General features: G+C 42.0%; 1 protein-coding gene across 8 annotated transcripts in view; it reads right to left on the bottom strand.

Annotated features, from left to right (window-relative positions):
• Positions 1–17,376, bottom strand: part of LOC123517607 (tyrosine-protein kinase RYK-like) — a 314,372-nt gene that overhangs the window by 2,022 nt on the left and 294,974 nt on the right. For 5 of the 8 annotated variants that reach the window (XM_045277879.1, XM_045277877.1, XM_045277878.1 and 2 more), the window contains 12 exons: positions 15,706–15,824; positions 14,464–14,626; positions 13,237–13,390; positions 12,527–12,544; positions 9,451–9,600; positions 9,063–9,134; positions 8,594–8,705; positions 7,835–7,994; positions 7,447–7,596; positions 4,860–5,019; positions 4,408–4,544; positions 1–1,133 (listed from right to left, as the gene is read on the bottom strand). The exon at positions 1–1,133 is cut by the window's left edge and continues 2,022 nt beyond it. In XM_045277879.1, the coding sequence (XP_045133814.1) occupies positions 1,022–1,133; positions 4,408–4,544; positions 4,860–5,019; positions 7,447–7,596; positions 7,835–7,994; positions 8,594–8,705; positions 9,063–9,134; positions 9,451–9,600; positions 12,527–12,544; positions 13,237–13,390; positions 14,464–14,626; positions 15,706–15,824 (1,507 nt within the window). In that variant the 3' untranslated portion in view covers positions 1–1,021. The remainder of the gene's footprint in view (positions 1,134–4,407; positions 4,545–4,859; positions 5,020–7,446; positions 7,597–7,834; positions 7,995–8,593; positions 8,706–9,062; positions 9,135–9,450; positions 9,601–12,526; positions 12,545–13,236; positions 13,391–14,463; positions 14,627–15,705; positions 15,825–17,376) is intronic. The other 3 variants (XM_045277875.1, XM_045277881.1, XM_045277880.1) reach the window with 3 other exon arrangements.

Genomic DNA, 17,376 nt, shown 5'->3' with positions numbered 1-17,376 from the left:
GATAAACTACCAGTATATGTATATGTATGTGGATATATACCACACAAGTAAATATATAAACATTTAGTTACATAATGTGAGGACCCTGTTTGCCAGTATGTCAGATAATAATCATCACACAAACATGTCAACAAATGCTCCTTTTTGTTCATTGCAGTCTAGCTTAAGAACAGTTAGTTCATTAATTCTTTTCAACACAATTTGTCAACTTACTATATTTAAATTATATTGAAGAACACACACACACACACACACACACACACACACACACACACACACACACACACACTATGCTTGCAACACTTGCCAGCGCCAACATGAGCGAGTTTATATAAGTATTGGAGGAAAACTTGTACTGCACCTTCAATCACCAGAAACAACAACCCATTCACTGTCCACACCAAGAGTCCATCAAGGGAGCTTCAATGGCAGAGGTTAATTAGCTCTATTAAACATTATGAAAACTAATGTTCATACCTGAGGCAATAAATAAATGTATAATAAAGAAGTCAGATACCTCAATACCTTCACTTCAAAATAAATGAAACAATTATTTGCATCAGACTGTGTATAGATTCCTTTCAATTTCATGCAACCATCTATGTGAAGCACTGCCCCTATCCAGAAGAGAATAAAATTAATCCAATATTTACGTAATCTTAGATTAATCACAAGGGAACATATTTGTAGCTTATCAAAATAAGGATTCTTGTTTTCTTGGTCCTTTCTAGTCTGGTGATAAATGGTGAGGATTCATACACACAACCCTTAATTACATAGTCTGGAAAAGAAAAAGAGATATTACTGTTTGGTTGCTATTATTTCTCTCATATCAAACTTTTGCTGCTCTTAGAAACAATTAGGCTTATGAATTAACAGCGTGTTGACACATGACGACTTAAGTGTTACAGCATATGGTTATAAATTCATAAGTTAAGTACACAATAAGACTCTTGACTGTAACACTTCTAGGAGAATTTTGTTTCACAGGCAGTGGACACATGAACATACAAAGACATTTTCAAATGTATTTTCCAAGAGCTGAATAAAAGTCCTGGAGGCAGGAGAGCAGATGGGGGAAGCTGGCTCGGTCCTCAGGTGCCGGGGCCCAGCACCGTGCCATCATCCCAAACCTGCAGAAAGGTAAATGGAGAAGATAAGTAATGCAGCAAAGGTGTACTCTCTACTACATAGACATCAATAATCCCACTAAACACTTCACTTTTGCTTCTCGTACCCAGGGCATAACACTACTATATGTATACTAAAGATGTTCTATCACTTTACTGTGTCTTTGCCAGAGTTTTACTGTGTCTTTGCCATAGTTTTAACTCTATTGGCAACAACTGCAATAAAATGTGACCTCGTCATTGTATTCACAAGATGGAGCTCTAGGTCAGTATCATCCAGGTCACAGATTATATGAAAATGATAAAAATGTTATTGTGGCCACTGTTTATATATATATATATATATATATATATATATATATATATATATATATATATATATATATATATATATATATATATATATATATATATATAAAGGAAAAGAAAAAGGGAAGAAAAACTGTTTTGGTGCACAAAAAGGAAGGTCAACATTCAAATACATAAAAATTCAAAGCCCACTGAAGTACCAGTTCCCAAAAGATTAACCAAATCTTGAGCAGTATCTTCAAAGAATTCATGTTGTGGGAGGGCAGAAATACAGAAGCAGGTATGGAGTTTACCAGTGAAGAGGATGAAGGATTGTGAATATATACTGGTTCACTGTTGCAAAGTACGTGAAGCAAATACAAATGAAATGCACTAATTCAAGAATTTCTTGCATGGTGCCCCAACTACCTTGCTGGATTGGGAATTAAATAAAATCTTATAGAAACTGAAAAAAAAAAAAAAAAAAAAAAAAAAAAAAAAAAAAAAAAACATAATAAAGGTAAAAACCAAAAACCACACAATAAGCATACTGAGATATAAGACTACTAATTTCAAGCGAGGATCCTCCTGACACAGATTAACACATCAGGCATTGTTTGTTTCATACCCAAGATCCCATCAGACGTCCCTCCCATTTTTCTCCCTCCTTTAATGCAAGAATAGCATTGTCAAAGGTCAACACACACACACACACGTACACGTACACACACACACACACACACACACCCCACATAGTGTAATGAGTGGTTAGCACAATATGGCCCACAATCAAGAAACCCAGGTGTGGCAAGGTGAGCCTATTAATATGTAGCCTCTGTTCATCTAGAACATTGATTCCCAACCTGTGGTATGCATACTACTAGTGGTATGTGACACCCTTCCAGGTGGTACATAATCACTTTCAAGATCATGTGATTTTTTGTTAAATTGAATTCATTCATTTCTCAGATAATCTGGTATCAATCAGCAGATGGAGAAGAAACAGATGCATCTCTTGCATTAAAATGAGTTATATTCCTTGTTGTTAGATTATTCTATTTGTGAATAGACTGCTGTTTGCTGGAATTGAGTTTTTCTGGAACCAGGTAGTATGCAAGGACTGTGCTGCACCTCCAAGTGGTACTAACTCAGGAAATGTTTGGGGACTACTGATCTAGCAGCAAGTAGGTATATAATGTAACTCGAGGTGTTGAGACCTCACTATCCTGGTGTGTGGTGTTCTCTTAGTCCTACCCAAAGATTGGTCAGTATGAGCTCTGCACTCTTTCCATAGGGGGAATGGCAGACAACTGTGGTGAATTTTACACACACACACACACACCCGGTAGCTCAGTGGTTAGAGCGCTGGCTTCACAAGCCAGAGGACCGGGGTTCAATTCCCCGGCCGGGTGGAGATATTTGGGTGTGTCTCCTTTCACGTGTAGCTCCTGTTCACCAAGCAGTGAGTAGGTACGGGATGTAAATCGAGGAGTTGTGACCTTGTTGTCCTGGTGTGTGGTGTGTGCCTGGTCTCAGGCCTATCCGAAGATCGGAAATAATGAGCTCTGAGCTCGTTCCGTAGGGTAACGTCTGGCTGTCTTGTCAGAGACTGCAGCAGATCAAACAGTGAAACACACACACACACACGGCCCGGTAGCTCAGTGGTTAGAGCGCTGGCTTCACAAGCCAGATGACCGGGGTTCGATTCCCCGGCCGGGTGGAGATATTTGGGTGTGTCTCCTTTCACGTGTAGCCCCTGTTCACCTAGCAGTGAGTAGGTACGGGATGTAAATCGAGGAGTTGTGACCTTGTTGTCCCGGTGTGTGGTGTGTGCCTGGTCTCAGACCTATCCCAAGATCGGAAATAATGAGCTCTGAGCTCGTTCCGTAGGGTAACGTCTGGCTGTCTCGTCAGAGACTGCAGCAGATCAAACAAACAACAATTACACACACACACACGCCAGAGGACCGGGGTTCAATTTCCCGGCTGGGTGGAGATATTTGGGTGTGTCTCCTTTCACGTGTAGCCCCTGTTCACCTAGCAGTGAGTAGGTACGGGATGTACATCGAGGAGTTGTGACCTTGTTGTCCCGGTGTGTGGTGTGTGCCTGGTCTCAGGCCTATCCGATTGGAAATAATGAGCTCTGAGCTCGTTCCGTAGGGTAACATCTGGCTGTCTCGTCAGAGACTGCAGCAGATCAAACAGTGAGGGAAAAAAAAAAAAAAAAGTGCCAGTTCGAAAGGAAAGATCAAAAGGGTCAACCACAATAAGAGAATTAGTGTCTAAAAATTCCTTCTAGAAAGAGTTCATATAATAAGGAGGAAATATCGAAGCATGTTGAGGTCCAGTATTTTCCAGGATAAGAAATAAATTATTGATAATGCTGGTTAACTGTTGCATTGAGAGGAAGACAAGAGAAAGTAGAAAGTTTTGTGTAGCGAGATCACAGAAGGAAAAGAGGCATGCAATTACCAAGATCAGAAGAGCAGAGGAGTTAGTGTGAAAAATATTGGTAAAAGACTAGTCTAATGACAGTTGAAGTGCAGTTTAAGGCCAATGTATACTGCTCGTGATTGGAATTAGGTGAGAAACTGGCAGAGATGACTCAGTGTCTAATATCATATAAGGTCTTTTGGCTAGAAATGATACATGGATTTTCCAGTTTAGATCATTAGTAAAGAAAAAAATCGAGAATGTTCATTGTAGATGAGGGGGGACAGCTGAGTGCCATATTGGAGGAGGAGGAGGAGGAGGAGGAGGAGGAGGAGGAGGAGGAGGAGGAGGAGGAGGAGGAGGAGGAGAGAGAGAGAGAGAGAGAGAGAGAGAGAGAGAGAGAGAGAGAGAGAGAGAGAGAGAGAGAGAGAGAGAGAGAGAGAGAGAGAGAGAGAGAGAGAGATCCTTGGTAATTAATGTTTTCAAGATGCTCATATGCGTCCTTGTAACCACTAGCATTCCGGTTTCCCTTCTTCCTTCCACGGTCACTCCTTACAGCTCGTCAGGGCAGTTGTTGGGCTGGGCCAGGCGGTAACCGTCACGTAGATAGGCTGCCATCTCGAAGGGATCCACTTCAATGTAGGGTTGCTGTGCCAGCGTTGCAAGTTCCCACAAGAGCACTCCAAACATCCACTGAATTGAAGAATATCGAATAGTTTATGTTTGCAGCAATATAATAAAAGAGGAGAGCTATACTGACCAATTCAATGTTGAAAGGTGCACAAATAGCTACACTCTAAGATAATGACCCAGATATTGTGAAATGGTCGGGGAATCTAAAAAGATAAAAAAATTGGTCAAGCTACTTGTATACTGATTACAACAGGATGGTAACTGAGATTTAACTCAAAATTAAATGCTCAAGGGACTTCACATAATTATGTAAACCTCGGTAATCATTCTATAAATTTACCAATCCTCCAAAAAACAAAATGGTCCAGGTCTTACCACATCGTTAGCAGGAGTGAACTGTTTGTGGATCAAGGCTTCCAGACTCAGCCACTTGACAGAACGGTTCTCATTGTCCCCGAGACAGTGGTAGTCCTGTGGGAAGAGGTCTCGGGCCAGGGCAGTATCCGACACTCGGACCTGCAGTTCTGAATCAATCCTGTTAAAGATTAGAAAAAGGAAAGTCAGGAGACAAGAGAACTGGAAAATATATGAAAGTTTGTAGCAATAACAAACTGTACTGTTTTCTTAAAACACAACATTTGGTATTACGAGTATGTTCTCCATGACCTGTTCAAGAAATGAACACTGAAGGGCAAGGTGACGACAATCACTCGAAATTACAATGCATAAAAGAAATTTAAATTAACAACACGTGAATGATGGTTGGAAGGCGAGAGGTTGTATGATTTGTACCACAGAAAAATATAATGAAATGCATCTATCAAACTTTTAGTACCATTGACCCTCGCTAACTCGGACTAATAAGGGGGCAGGTAGGTCGACAAAAGGCGCACACACGCACGCACGCACGCACACACACACACACACACACACACACACACACACACACACACACACACACACACACAAAAAAAAAAAAAAAAAAAAAAAAATGCAGGATTTCTTTATTTTATTTTGGGGGATTTAAAATTCTGGGAATACAATTGTCCCTCCGAAACCTTCAGACCCTAAATTACCAGATGGTGTAGTTTATTTGTTGCTAATTAAATACCCTTCCCACCAGGAAGCCATTTCTAAACGTCCCGTGCGGTTGTCATAGCCTGACTCACGCCCTACACAGTACGAGGCCAGGCGTCAGAAATAACATCCTTACAGACATAGATTAACGTGGATTATAATAAAAAATTTCAAGAAGAGAAGACAAAAGAAAGAAAGAAACAAACGTATCATTGGGAGACAGCTGGACCTTGAATTCTCGCCTCCCCTCTCCTCTCAGTCACGCGTGTTATCTCCCCCTCTAAGACCCCCTCGCCTCACCTCACCCCTTATTTTCATGCTTCTAAACCATCTCTCTCTATATCATAAGATTACTATTGTCTTTTGAGATAGTTTTTTCTCACTACCTTCATCATCACCACTATACATCACATAACCCTCACAATAACACTATCACAAAAGATTATGTTGAGACAGGTATAAAGCTGGACCAGACGAGTAATAAATACTTCACTGCATCATTATCTCACTTCAACACACTAACAATGCCCAGTTCAGTAGTAATGCAGCACTGCTCTCACAGATTGCCTTAACGCTGCTGATGGCGCCTCTCTAGCCGAGTGAATAATATTATCTAGAGAAGCGGGGATCTGATGCGTTATCATCTTACCTTGCTCCAGGAAGCCACTAATGTATACACAATTATGTGTGAAAATTTATGTCAATCAGCAAAACAAGGACGAAATTATGAAAAAATCTTGAGGAACGAATATCTCGAAAAGCGTTTCTAGCACTTCAAAAACTTTCACAAAATCGGTATAAACTCTGATCCACTTTTGTTTGGCATCATCTTAAACTACAACAAAAATGCAATTTTTAGTTGGAATTAGATTTTTGATAATGTCAATAGAAAAAGAAATACAGTTAAGTGAGAAAAAAATGGCGGGCAGTTCAACTCGGACTTAAGACCCTGCCCGAAGGTCAGTCCGACATCGCGAAATCCGAGTTATTTTCCTTTAATTCGGATATGATTTTGATAGCAATTTCTTGCATGATTATTTGTACATTTATACGATTCCTCTCAGGCTTACAACCGTCTAGGCCATTAAAGTTATGGTGCTCCATGCATGGTAGAGTCATAGCGAAACTGAACACGTGGCAGTGACGTAAAAGATTATTGTAATTCACTTGCCATAATCTAATCACTGGCGGTGGTGATGACTGCTTCAGAGGTGAAGACATGACATACAGGGCAGTGTTAGGGAAACTACGATGCAAAGATCACTTAAAGATACGTACTCTGCTTCTATCTGCCACAAAATCACTCTCTCTCTCTCTCTCTCTCTCTCTCTCTCTCTCTCCACTTTATTAGTTATGACCATGGAACATTTGTGGTCCCCTCCTCAGATGGGGACTCCGAGACAGGTATGAGTCCCCATATTAGAATTTTCGAATTTTCAGTGAAGGGTGTAAATAATTAGGTACATGTAATTAGTGTGAAAGAATAAAGTTTTTCTTAGATGGCAAGCAGGCTGTGACTGCCCCCTTATGTTGTGAGACAATGGGAAACGTTCAGTAAGGTCACAGGTGTAAACTTCACAGGATCCCCTGATCCAGTGCTTCAAACCTCACTGGGAGTAAATACTGTTTCGGCAGATGTCTGTATACTGCCTCCTCTCCACCTGCCCATAAGATTACTGCTTCTTAATCTCACCATGATAGTACATACTCGCATGTTTAGATAGAAACCGATATGTTTCACTTATACGAATATCTACTGTAAAGAAAATTGTTGGGGAAAAAAAAGTGTGACAGGACGATAACTCGGAATGTTAGAAAACATGTGTAATAAGGTTGCTAGCTATCGTGGCACCTCTACTAACTGTTTTCACTTGAGTTTACTCACAAGCAATTTCTTGTAGCGACGTCTTTGTGCAGGAGTCGCTGTTGGTGAAGATGGATAAGTCCCAGGCAAATTTGGATGGCGATGTGCACCAAATCTCGAGTCAGAAGCTTCACGCCCTCGTTGGAACCCCGCCCGCAGCCCAACAGATACCTGGTGCCAATGGTACATAATGTGTTAAAACCTCAAAGAAATTAATGAACATATTTTCTGGCTATAAAATAAGATAAAAACAACGCAAATAACACACAGAAAAGATGCAGGAAATAATGCAATGGTAGGACAAGAGAGGACTGGAAGTAATGGATTTCTTGAATAGTCCACAGTCTGACTCCATACATCCTAGGTGACTGGCACCACTGATGGAAGTAACTAAGGCCTCAGCACTCACGTCTTGAGGTTAGTGAGGCCAAGATGCGGGTACAGGAGGAGAGGACGGCGAGGATCGGCGAGGCATACCCCCAGCACAGGCAGGAGGTGTTGGTGGTGAAGACCAGCCAGCAGCAACCCTTCTCTAACTGCCATCCGCGCTTGTGCTGACGATGCCTCACCTGGACCAACGCGAAAGGATAAAATATCTTGATGGGAACATGGGTAATCTTTCTGTCTCTTTGCTAAAGCTGCAATGTTCTGACCGCCGTTTTTCTTTGGTCAGGACTCTCGATTTCTCTGACCTGATTTACCTTTCTTTCATGTTTTTTTCCCCCCTTTGGAGGTATTATTAGGTATCTATGAATTTGAACTGTAAAAGAAAAATTAGCAGGGAAAAAAAGGGTCCCAGGTTCTCAAATTGAGCTATCTGATCTTGATTCAGGGCTGTATTCCCTTTATACAGACATACTATATGAACATGTAGCATTCTTTACAGTTTGGATCGTTACAATGCTTCACTTTTAAGAATTATTCCCTCTAAGAACTGCTTGTATGGGATTAGATGAAATGACATTGGGAATCAAACACGGGGATATATGCACACATCTGCACTTCATATACAAGGATCAGTATACCATATAGATATAGCCGAGCTGAATCCTCAACACTCAAAGCACAACATCTTCAGATGAGTAACATGAAGTGCTGAGCTACAACATTGGCTACCATTTGACAACCTAAACACAACAATAGGACTTGGTACTGATGTGTCACCTACTTGAGACTGTTTTGATGATAACATTAAGAGCGGCGCGGGCATAGGGGTCTCGATAGACGCCTAGCAACACCCTCCCGAAGGTACCCTCCTGCACCACTTCGCCCACCTCCACCTGTATGCCGTGACATCACAAAGGAAGCAGATCGGCGTTAGTCACACATGATCTGATTTCTGCTGCACGTGTTATTCATCAACATAAAACTACACATTGAAAATACTTATCAAGAGAATGTTGAAAGCAATTTCATAAATATATAACTTAGTCATAACATTTTTGAAAAAGTATAACGCTCGTAATAATGTGATAAAAGGCACAAATTAATGAAAGGACATTAATAAATAAAAACAATAAATTGAACAACACTTCCTTAATTGAAAATTGGTGAAACTTAAAGGGCAGGTGATACAACGGACTATAAATGACACTCATGTTGATACCTGTCACAGAATCTGCTGCTGCCACACTCACCTTCCAGCCATCTATGGCCAGCTGCCTCACCCTCTCGCTGGGGTCAAGGTTGCGAGGGTCGCGCCACGAAGCCTGAAGGTTATTCACAACACATCCAAGGGGTTATACTCTCTCTCTCTCTCTCTCTCATACATAATACAGCAAACTTAAAATCAATAATCATCAGAGTAAGTATAAAGTAACAAGAACATAATGCAGTGAAAGTTTTATATAGTAATGTGCAATCTGAGTTATCAACAGAGCTTCAACTGCCCTGCTTATTCCAGTAGTCTGAAAATATGACTCGTACAGCAACACTGGAGGAGTGCAGTGGTTAGCAAAACCTGCAGCAAAATTAACTTTGATGAACATCTGGTGAAGTGGTGGTGGTGTGCTGTGCCTGTCTCACCTGAGAGTGCAGGGAAGAGGCGCAGCATGAGGCGTGCGAGTGTCGGGAGGCGGGGAGTGAGTGGGCGGGAGAGTAGGGCTGTGAGTACACCTGCGAGAGTGGTGATGAGGCGTAGTGCAGGGACTCTCCCCCCGCTCCGGCAGCACACACCTGCCAGACCGCCGCCAGAAGACTGCATTAGCGTCTACAGCTGTCATGCAGTGTGGAATAACAGCCAAAGCTCAACATTCATCATGCCATTCAGGTACACTTCGCTATCATTCCGAAGGGCCTAATTAGACACCGCCTGCCTGGGAATGGAGAGCCTTGGAAGATTTCAGGTGATCAGCGTGCCGTGACTCGTCCGTCATGCAATCATGCAGTCCTGCTCTATTACATGGAAGCTTTACAGCCACCGCGGCACGCGGAAATCAAACTTCACCTAACTTATGTATGATTACTCTGTTGGTTATTTATAACTTGTTTCGTAATTGCTCACGGTGGAGTCTGTATCATATAATATATGCCTACAAGGACGATGATGCCAATTCCTTGTTCATTATTTATGTTCAGTGCACAATCTTAAATGTAAAAAAGTTCATTGGACGCCATCATGCGCTTTTCCTTGTTAAACACGTGTACAAAGAAGTGTTCCTTCGACATGCATTAAAGAACTGAAGGGATTGTTGGAGTGATGTCAGACAACATACTAAAAAATGGGTACGTGCTAAACTCACTCACTAACTCACTCACTCACGCACTCTCTCTCTCTCTCTCTCTCCTGAATGAGTTTGCTGTATCAGAGGCGAAGTTAGTCTTTCCTCCATGCATGGCGGTACTAAGACATGAGAGGAAGAGAGACACGCAGTGAGTGGGAGGCGTTAGTGAAAGATGAGAAGGAAAGGGAAGGAAGGATTGGTCAATAAAAATTTAAATGAATGGATAAATGGATCGATGAGTGCATGATTGTTCAAAGGATGGGAGGGTAGACGGAAAGACTGGAGGCTGGATACTCGCACGTCTATAGTTGTATTAGTGCGTGGTCAGTGTTCACGTGTGTTCTTACTGGGTGTTCATTTACAGGCTACATCGTCTGGGCGCACATGACATGCAGAGATTCGCGATGAGATCAAGGAAAGAAACTGACTCACACACGATCAGAAAGAAAGAACATAGCAAAAGCACTCAACTCAAATGCATCTCCAACATCAACATTCCATGAAGATATTTGGTTTATCATATCAAAGAAATGTGAATGAGAAAAAAAAATGTACATTATTTGAATACGTATGGTTAAGAATACTACCTTCAATATTGTAATGCTGAATTTGAAAGTTATCAAGCTGCTGTTCTCTCTCTCTCTCTCTCTCTCTCTCTCTCACACACACACCGTAACGTGATGTAATTATTAATTCTCTTCTTGCTTTATTAGTTAATTGTTATTGATTCTTTGATGTGTGTGTGTGTGTGTGGTGTGTGTGTGTGTGTGTGTGTGTGTGTGTGTGTGTGTGTGTGTGTGTGTGTGTGTGTGTGAGAGAGAGAGAGAGAGAGAGAGAGAGAGAGAGAGAGAGAGAGAGAGAGAGAGAGAGAGAGAGAGAGAGAGAGAGAGAGAGAGAGAGAGAGAGAGAGAGAGAGAGAGAGAGAGAGAGAGACAGAGAGAGAGAAACGTAAGAAAAGAACGCTTCCTTGGACCACCACTATCCTCCTTCACCCCCGCTCTCCCTCTCTTTCTCAGGACAGGAATAACATACGGTTTTGGAACAATGGCCGCCGCAGGAGTCTTTGTGAAGTCCATTTTTATTTGGCAACACAAACCCCTCGTGCATCACCGCCCGCCTTGACCGCTGGGGGGAGGAGGAGGAGGAGGAGGAGGAGGATGAGGAGGAGGAGGAGGAGGAGGAGGAGGAGGAGGAGGAGGAGGAGGAGGAGGAGGAGGAGGAGGAGGAGGAGGAGGATGGCTACAGAGAGGAAAGGGAGAAGGAATGAAGACTTAACGGCAAGGGAGAAACGCTGCAAGATGAAAGGGATGGAGAAAGGAACAGACAGAGGAAGAAAGGCGAATCCAGAGAGACAGAAGGGAAGAACGAAGGGAATACAGCACAGGAAAGAGGAGGATGACGAATGAGAGAGAGAAAGAGAGAAGAATAACAAGAGAGAGGGGAAGATGTGAGGAAGGGAAAGGAAAGCAATATCATGGAGAGAAAATGGTGGATGCTGGCTTCTTAAATGTGTGTGTGTGTGTGTGTGTGGGGGGGGGAGGGTTATAGTCAGTAATTTTTTCTTTTGTTTCAAGGCATCCATTCACTTGTATTTATTTTTATATTCAATCTTATTCAGTGGCGCAGGGTTGGAGAAGGATGGAAAAAGGAAAACTAGGGATGAAGGAGGAAAAAAACAAAGAAATGAATGAATGAATGAATGAATGAATGAAGGGAAGGGAGGGGGATGAGGAACGGGAACGGGCGGAGGAGGAGGAGGAGGAGGAGGAGGAGGAGGAGGAGGAGGAGGAGGAGGAGGAGGAGGAGGAGGAATGAATGAATACAAAGATGAAAAATACGATATTCGAATAGTGAAAGAAGGAAATCAGCAAAGAAGAAAAAGAAGACTCATTTAAGAGGAACTAAGCCTTTTGAGCCGTAAAAGGAAGCGTCTCGCTCCGGCAGGAAAAAGAAGCGGGTGAGGATGAAAGTTTATAAATTATTATCAAAAAGACGTTACGATGAAACTGAAGCCCAACATAATTTTCTTTGAAGGTTATGAAGGAAGGAAAGCATAAAATGTGTGACAGCAAGAGAATGATTACCTTGGGCATAGACGTAAGTGAAAACACACACACACACACACACACACACACACACACACACACACACAGAGGTCAGTGAAATCCTATCAGAACAAGTGAATTTTCAACTATAATTTCCTTAGAGGTAAAATAAAAATGACGAAAATACGAAAAAAAAAAAAAAAAAAAAATGGAAATAACGTTCTAAGAGAGAGAGAGAGAGAGAGAGAGAGAGAGAGAGAGAGAGAGAGAGAGAGAGAGAGAGAGAGAGAGAGAGAGAGAGATGCATGAAAGGAAGAATACTGAAATTATTACCTTGGCTTTCTTCTTTTTCTGTCGGGAAGCAGAATGGCCAGCGGGAGGCGGGAGGGTAAGGGGAGGGAGGCAAGGCTTATGAGATATTTTGGCCCTAAGTAAAACCTACTCAAATATTACAGTGAAAATGAAAAGCGAATAGAAAAAAAAAAGACCACTATTACAAGAAAAAAATATTGTTTCAAGTAGGATATAAAATTTTACAATAGCTTTTACTGTATACGGTAATGAAAAATAATGATAATCTACAGTAGCAAAATTATACCCTAGTGAAATAAGAGTAAGCATTATGAGGTAGTTAGAAGCAGTTAATGTTTACTTTCTTTTAATAGTGAGGGCTTCCACAGACGCCCCTTAGTGATAGCTGGTGGCGTGGGAACAAGTCAGTGAATGAGTAATAATGTTGAATGAGCGAGGGAAGAGTTGCGGTCCGGACTCTTAAACGATCCTTGCACCGCTTTATTGTGCCTATACTTTCAACAGACTTTAGTGGAAGTTACTGGAATTTCCAATGGTGTTTGTATCATTCTTGTGGTAGTTTAACAAAGATTCTACATCATCAATGAGAAAAATTACCACGAAAATCTAAATCAGTCCTCTCTGTGGCCTCTAAAAATAGTCAGTAAGGAGCAAAGCTGTTAAGAATGCAGGTTTACATTAAATTTACATCTTCCCGGTAGTATGAGGGACGCGCGTCTGCCTCCACCTACCTCGCTGGAGATGATGGGCACCTTTTTGAAGGAGGCGATGGTGACGTAGGAGTTGCTGCGAAGCGAGGCGGGGCCGCGCACACTGCCCCCCGTGGTGCCGCTGGTGTCTCCCATGTAGCCCGGCCCGCTGTAGTACCGGCAGGTGAGTGACGCCCTGCACAGGTGTACACGGTAATCGCTGAGCGGTAATTGGATGGGTGTGGTAAAGCTCCCTTATATGGTTATGATACACTGACACCTACTACTATGCACTCTTACTATTATCATATGAGTTAATAACTATCATTATCTTTATCATCGTGTCAGCGTTGTCGTCAAGAGTTAACAGGCGTTCTCTGCATAGTGCGGCGAGGCTCCCAGCTGCAGAACAGACCACACCGAGGGTCGCCGGTTACCACCATACACACAACTACTAATACAGTTCTTGTATCATGTGATGTGTGTGGTAGGCATGCGGCGAGACTCCTCAGGTGATCTGTGATGCGTCACGTCTGAGGAAGGAGTCTGACGGAGCCACGCTGCCTGCATCATTCTCCTTAACGCAATGATGACATAAGGTAAAACTAATGCTGGGGACGGGACGAGGCGTGACTAAGGCTGAGCAGCGTGCAGGCACCACACCATTAGAGTAACCACACTAATGGCAATCAGCAGACTTACTCATTTCAGGCCAGGAAAAAGGCTTCTCAATCTTCAACACTCACCTCACTGTCCCACGACCCAGCAAAAAAGCAGTAATAATAATATTGATGATGCTAATCATAATGACAATCAATAACACTAATATTACTAATCCCGACAACAACAACAATAATAACAATAATATGCCGTAATGGTAATGGCAATACTACAACTTAGAATGAAATTAAATAATAATAATAATAATAACAATAATAATAATAATAATAATAATAATAATAATAATAATAATAATATCATTATTAATGATAATAATAATAATAATAATAATAATAATAATAATTGCTGCTGCTGCTACTAACAAAAATAACAAGAACTACAACACAATAATGATAACAATAACATAAGAACTATAATAAAGATAACAACAATAACAAAATTATTGTTACTATCATTAACAACAACAATAATGATAATAATAATAATAGTAATAACAGCAGAATAAAAACAAAATAAATCAATAAAATGATCGTGGCCAGCAGCACCGTGACACACAGAGCCACACCAGGGCACTGAGGAGCGACTCACTGTGTTCTGGTCCTCTTGACTCTGAGGTAGAGGACGGAAGCAATGGTGATGACCAGGACGGTGAAGGTGCAGGCAGCTCCCATGGCCACGTACAGCGTCCCCAGCGAGGTGGACATCCACTCCGGGCGAAGGTAGATGCTCTCGTTCCTCGGAGCAAACTCTTCTGTGAGAAAAATGGAAGCGGCTCAGAAGTAATAACACGGAGGAGGATGGCGCCAGATGGAGACTGTGTGGCGACGGAAATTTATAAAGTAAATAAAGGGAAGAATACATACATACAAATAACACATACCATACAAACCACGAATAGAAAGCTTGTTTTTTCCGACCACATATTAGATAATGCACTTAGTAAAATAAGAAAAAAAGAAATATATGCAAATAAGGGAAGATGCCAGAAGCCGTCAGGCCAACATGTGGCAGTCCCTACCTATTTATGTAATTCTCAGCCAAAAATCTATCTAATCTTCTAAAGCTCCCTAATAAATCAGCACTTCCAACCTGATTACTAAGTCTGAACGAAAATTACATAAAGCCACGAACTAAATATATATGAACATTAATTTTATGATCCACAAGGCATCAAAACTATTTAACAGTAATACTAGACATTAAAACTAAGTCATTTAATCAAATCTGCAAGGGAACAATTATTTTTCATCATCTGCATCTTCCTTCATGAACTCCTTCCTTATGACAAGACTTGGATGATAAACAGAGGGAGGCAGAAGGCAAGCAGGGGATAAAGGTGACAGGTGAAGGGAAAGACGTTCGTATAATCATGCTCTTGTGAAACAAAGACACATCGCGCACTGTCCTGAGAGAATACTGGATGAAGGGGAATGCTGATGTGCTGACATGAAATAAAATTGTGTGAAGTGCTACACACACACACACACACAGAGAGAGAGAGAGAGAGAGAGAGAGAGAGAGAGAGAGAGAGAGAGAGAGAGAGAGAGAGAGAGAGAGAGAGAGAGAGAGAGAGAGAGAGAGAGAGAGAGAGAGAGAGAGATCCTACTTTTGCATGAAATTAAATCTCTCTCCTTTCGTTCACACCCAGAAAATAAATAAATAAATAAATAAATAAATAAATAAATAAATAATAATAATAATAATAATAAACCATCACTGGATATGAACAATAAGTGAGGTTAAGCAACGATGGGTCGGATTAGTACTTGGATGGGTGACCACTGAATACGTGTGTTTGTGCGTACGTATATGTGTAACTCGTACACTAACCTTTGAGGCAGATCTTCTTCCTCTTGATGGTAATGTTGGTCAGATTTTGGGTGGTGATGTTAAGGTGCAGGTTCACCATGACCTCAGCGTTGACGCGGCCCGAGCAAGGGAGGGACACGCTGCGGAAAGGAGGGAAAAAGAGACGGTGAACTCATAGGCTGATTGTACAAGACCAGGTAACAACAGGTGCTCACATGCCGCGGAGAGAGAGAGAAAGAGAGAGAGAGAGAGAGAGAGAGAGAGAGAGAGAGAGAGAGAGAGAGAGAGAGAGAGAGAGAGAGAGAGAGAGAGAGAGAGAGAGAGAGAGAGAGAGAGAGAGAGAGAGAGAGAGAGAGAGAGAGAATCCCCCGGCACACAATTAGATAGATAGACGGATAGACAGGCGGCCGGGAACATAGACAATGATAAAGATAGAGACGGACATTGATGGTTACTCACTGACAAAGACAGACACATTGACAGACGCGGACAAATGGAGACGGACAGACTGACACAGACAAATTACAAAGCTGGAGCAGAAAAAAAAAAAAAGACTCAATGGAAGGAGGAAAGAAATAGTTGAATGTGATGGAAATGAAGACGAACATCCAGAAAATGCAAATCGCGTAATTACACGTAAAAAAAAAAAAAAAATAGAAAAAAAGAAAAAGAAGACGAAAGGGAAAAATGCGACATATTGAATTTCCTTTCCCCGAGATATCTCATTTTCATCCTCTTAAATCCTCTTAATATGTCTTTTAATCTCATTTGCTTTCATTCTTAACACTGTAATCCAAGCCTTTCTCTCTCTCTCTCTCTCTCTCTCTCTCTCTCTCTGCAGCTATCTCATTACACACAATCTATACTATTTCCCTTGAGAACTATCCCTAACACTGACACAACATAAAAATACACCAGAATACACTATACACTTAAAGCGTTCCTTAAAAACTCTTCTCCATCAGCAGTAACATCATTAAGACGGACGAAGAGAGACTGCGGAGGCGGCTATGGTGGTGGTGGTGGTCTGCCTGAGATGAATAACCCGTTAGCGTCATGCAGTCAAATTAGCTGATTACCTCGCTCCCGTGACGCAGCGTGTGTGCATAAATTAGGGGCAGGTGATGAGCCAAGGTAATCACACCTGGGCATGGGAAGTACCTGGGGTAATTAAACACAGAGGTGGTGCAGCGGGCGGCCTTTAAGTATACCTGAGGAGTGAGGGAAGGTGGAGGAGGAAGAGGGAGAAAGAGATAAAAGTGAACGTAAAAAACAGAAAGGTAATGAAGACAAGATGAGAGAGAGAGAGAGAGAGAGAGAGAGAGAGAGAGAGAGAGAGAGAGAGAGAGAGAGAGAGAGAGAGAGAGAGAGAGAGAGAGAGAGAATGACATACAGGAAGCGATGAAAGCCCCTCGCATCAGTTGAATCTATATCGCGAGTCAGAACAAAGGAATGTATACGTATAAAACAAACGCCAAAGAGGAAGGAGGCTGCAGAGGGAGGCGGAGTGGTCTGTGGAGTGTGTGGCCTTGAGGACGAGGAGACGAGGGCCTAAGGTATGCTAATGTATACAGAGTTGTGAGTCTTGAGTAGACCCGAGCTAATATGATGTAATGGAGGAGGAGGAGGAGGAGGAGGAGGAGGAGGAGGAGGAGGAGGAGGAGGAGGAGGAGGAGGAGGAGGAGGAGGGCA

The sequence above is a fragment of the Portunus trituberculatus genome, chromosome 42 (genome assembly GCF_017591435.1).
Source record: "Portunus trituberculatus isolate SZX2019 chromosome 42, ASM1759143v1, whole genome shotgun sequence".
Lineage (NCBI taxonomy): Eukaryota > Metazoa > Arthropoda > Malacostraca > Decapoda > Portunidae > Portunus > Portunus trituberculatus.
This window is presented reverse-complemented; position numbering and strand designations above follow the sequence as displayed.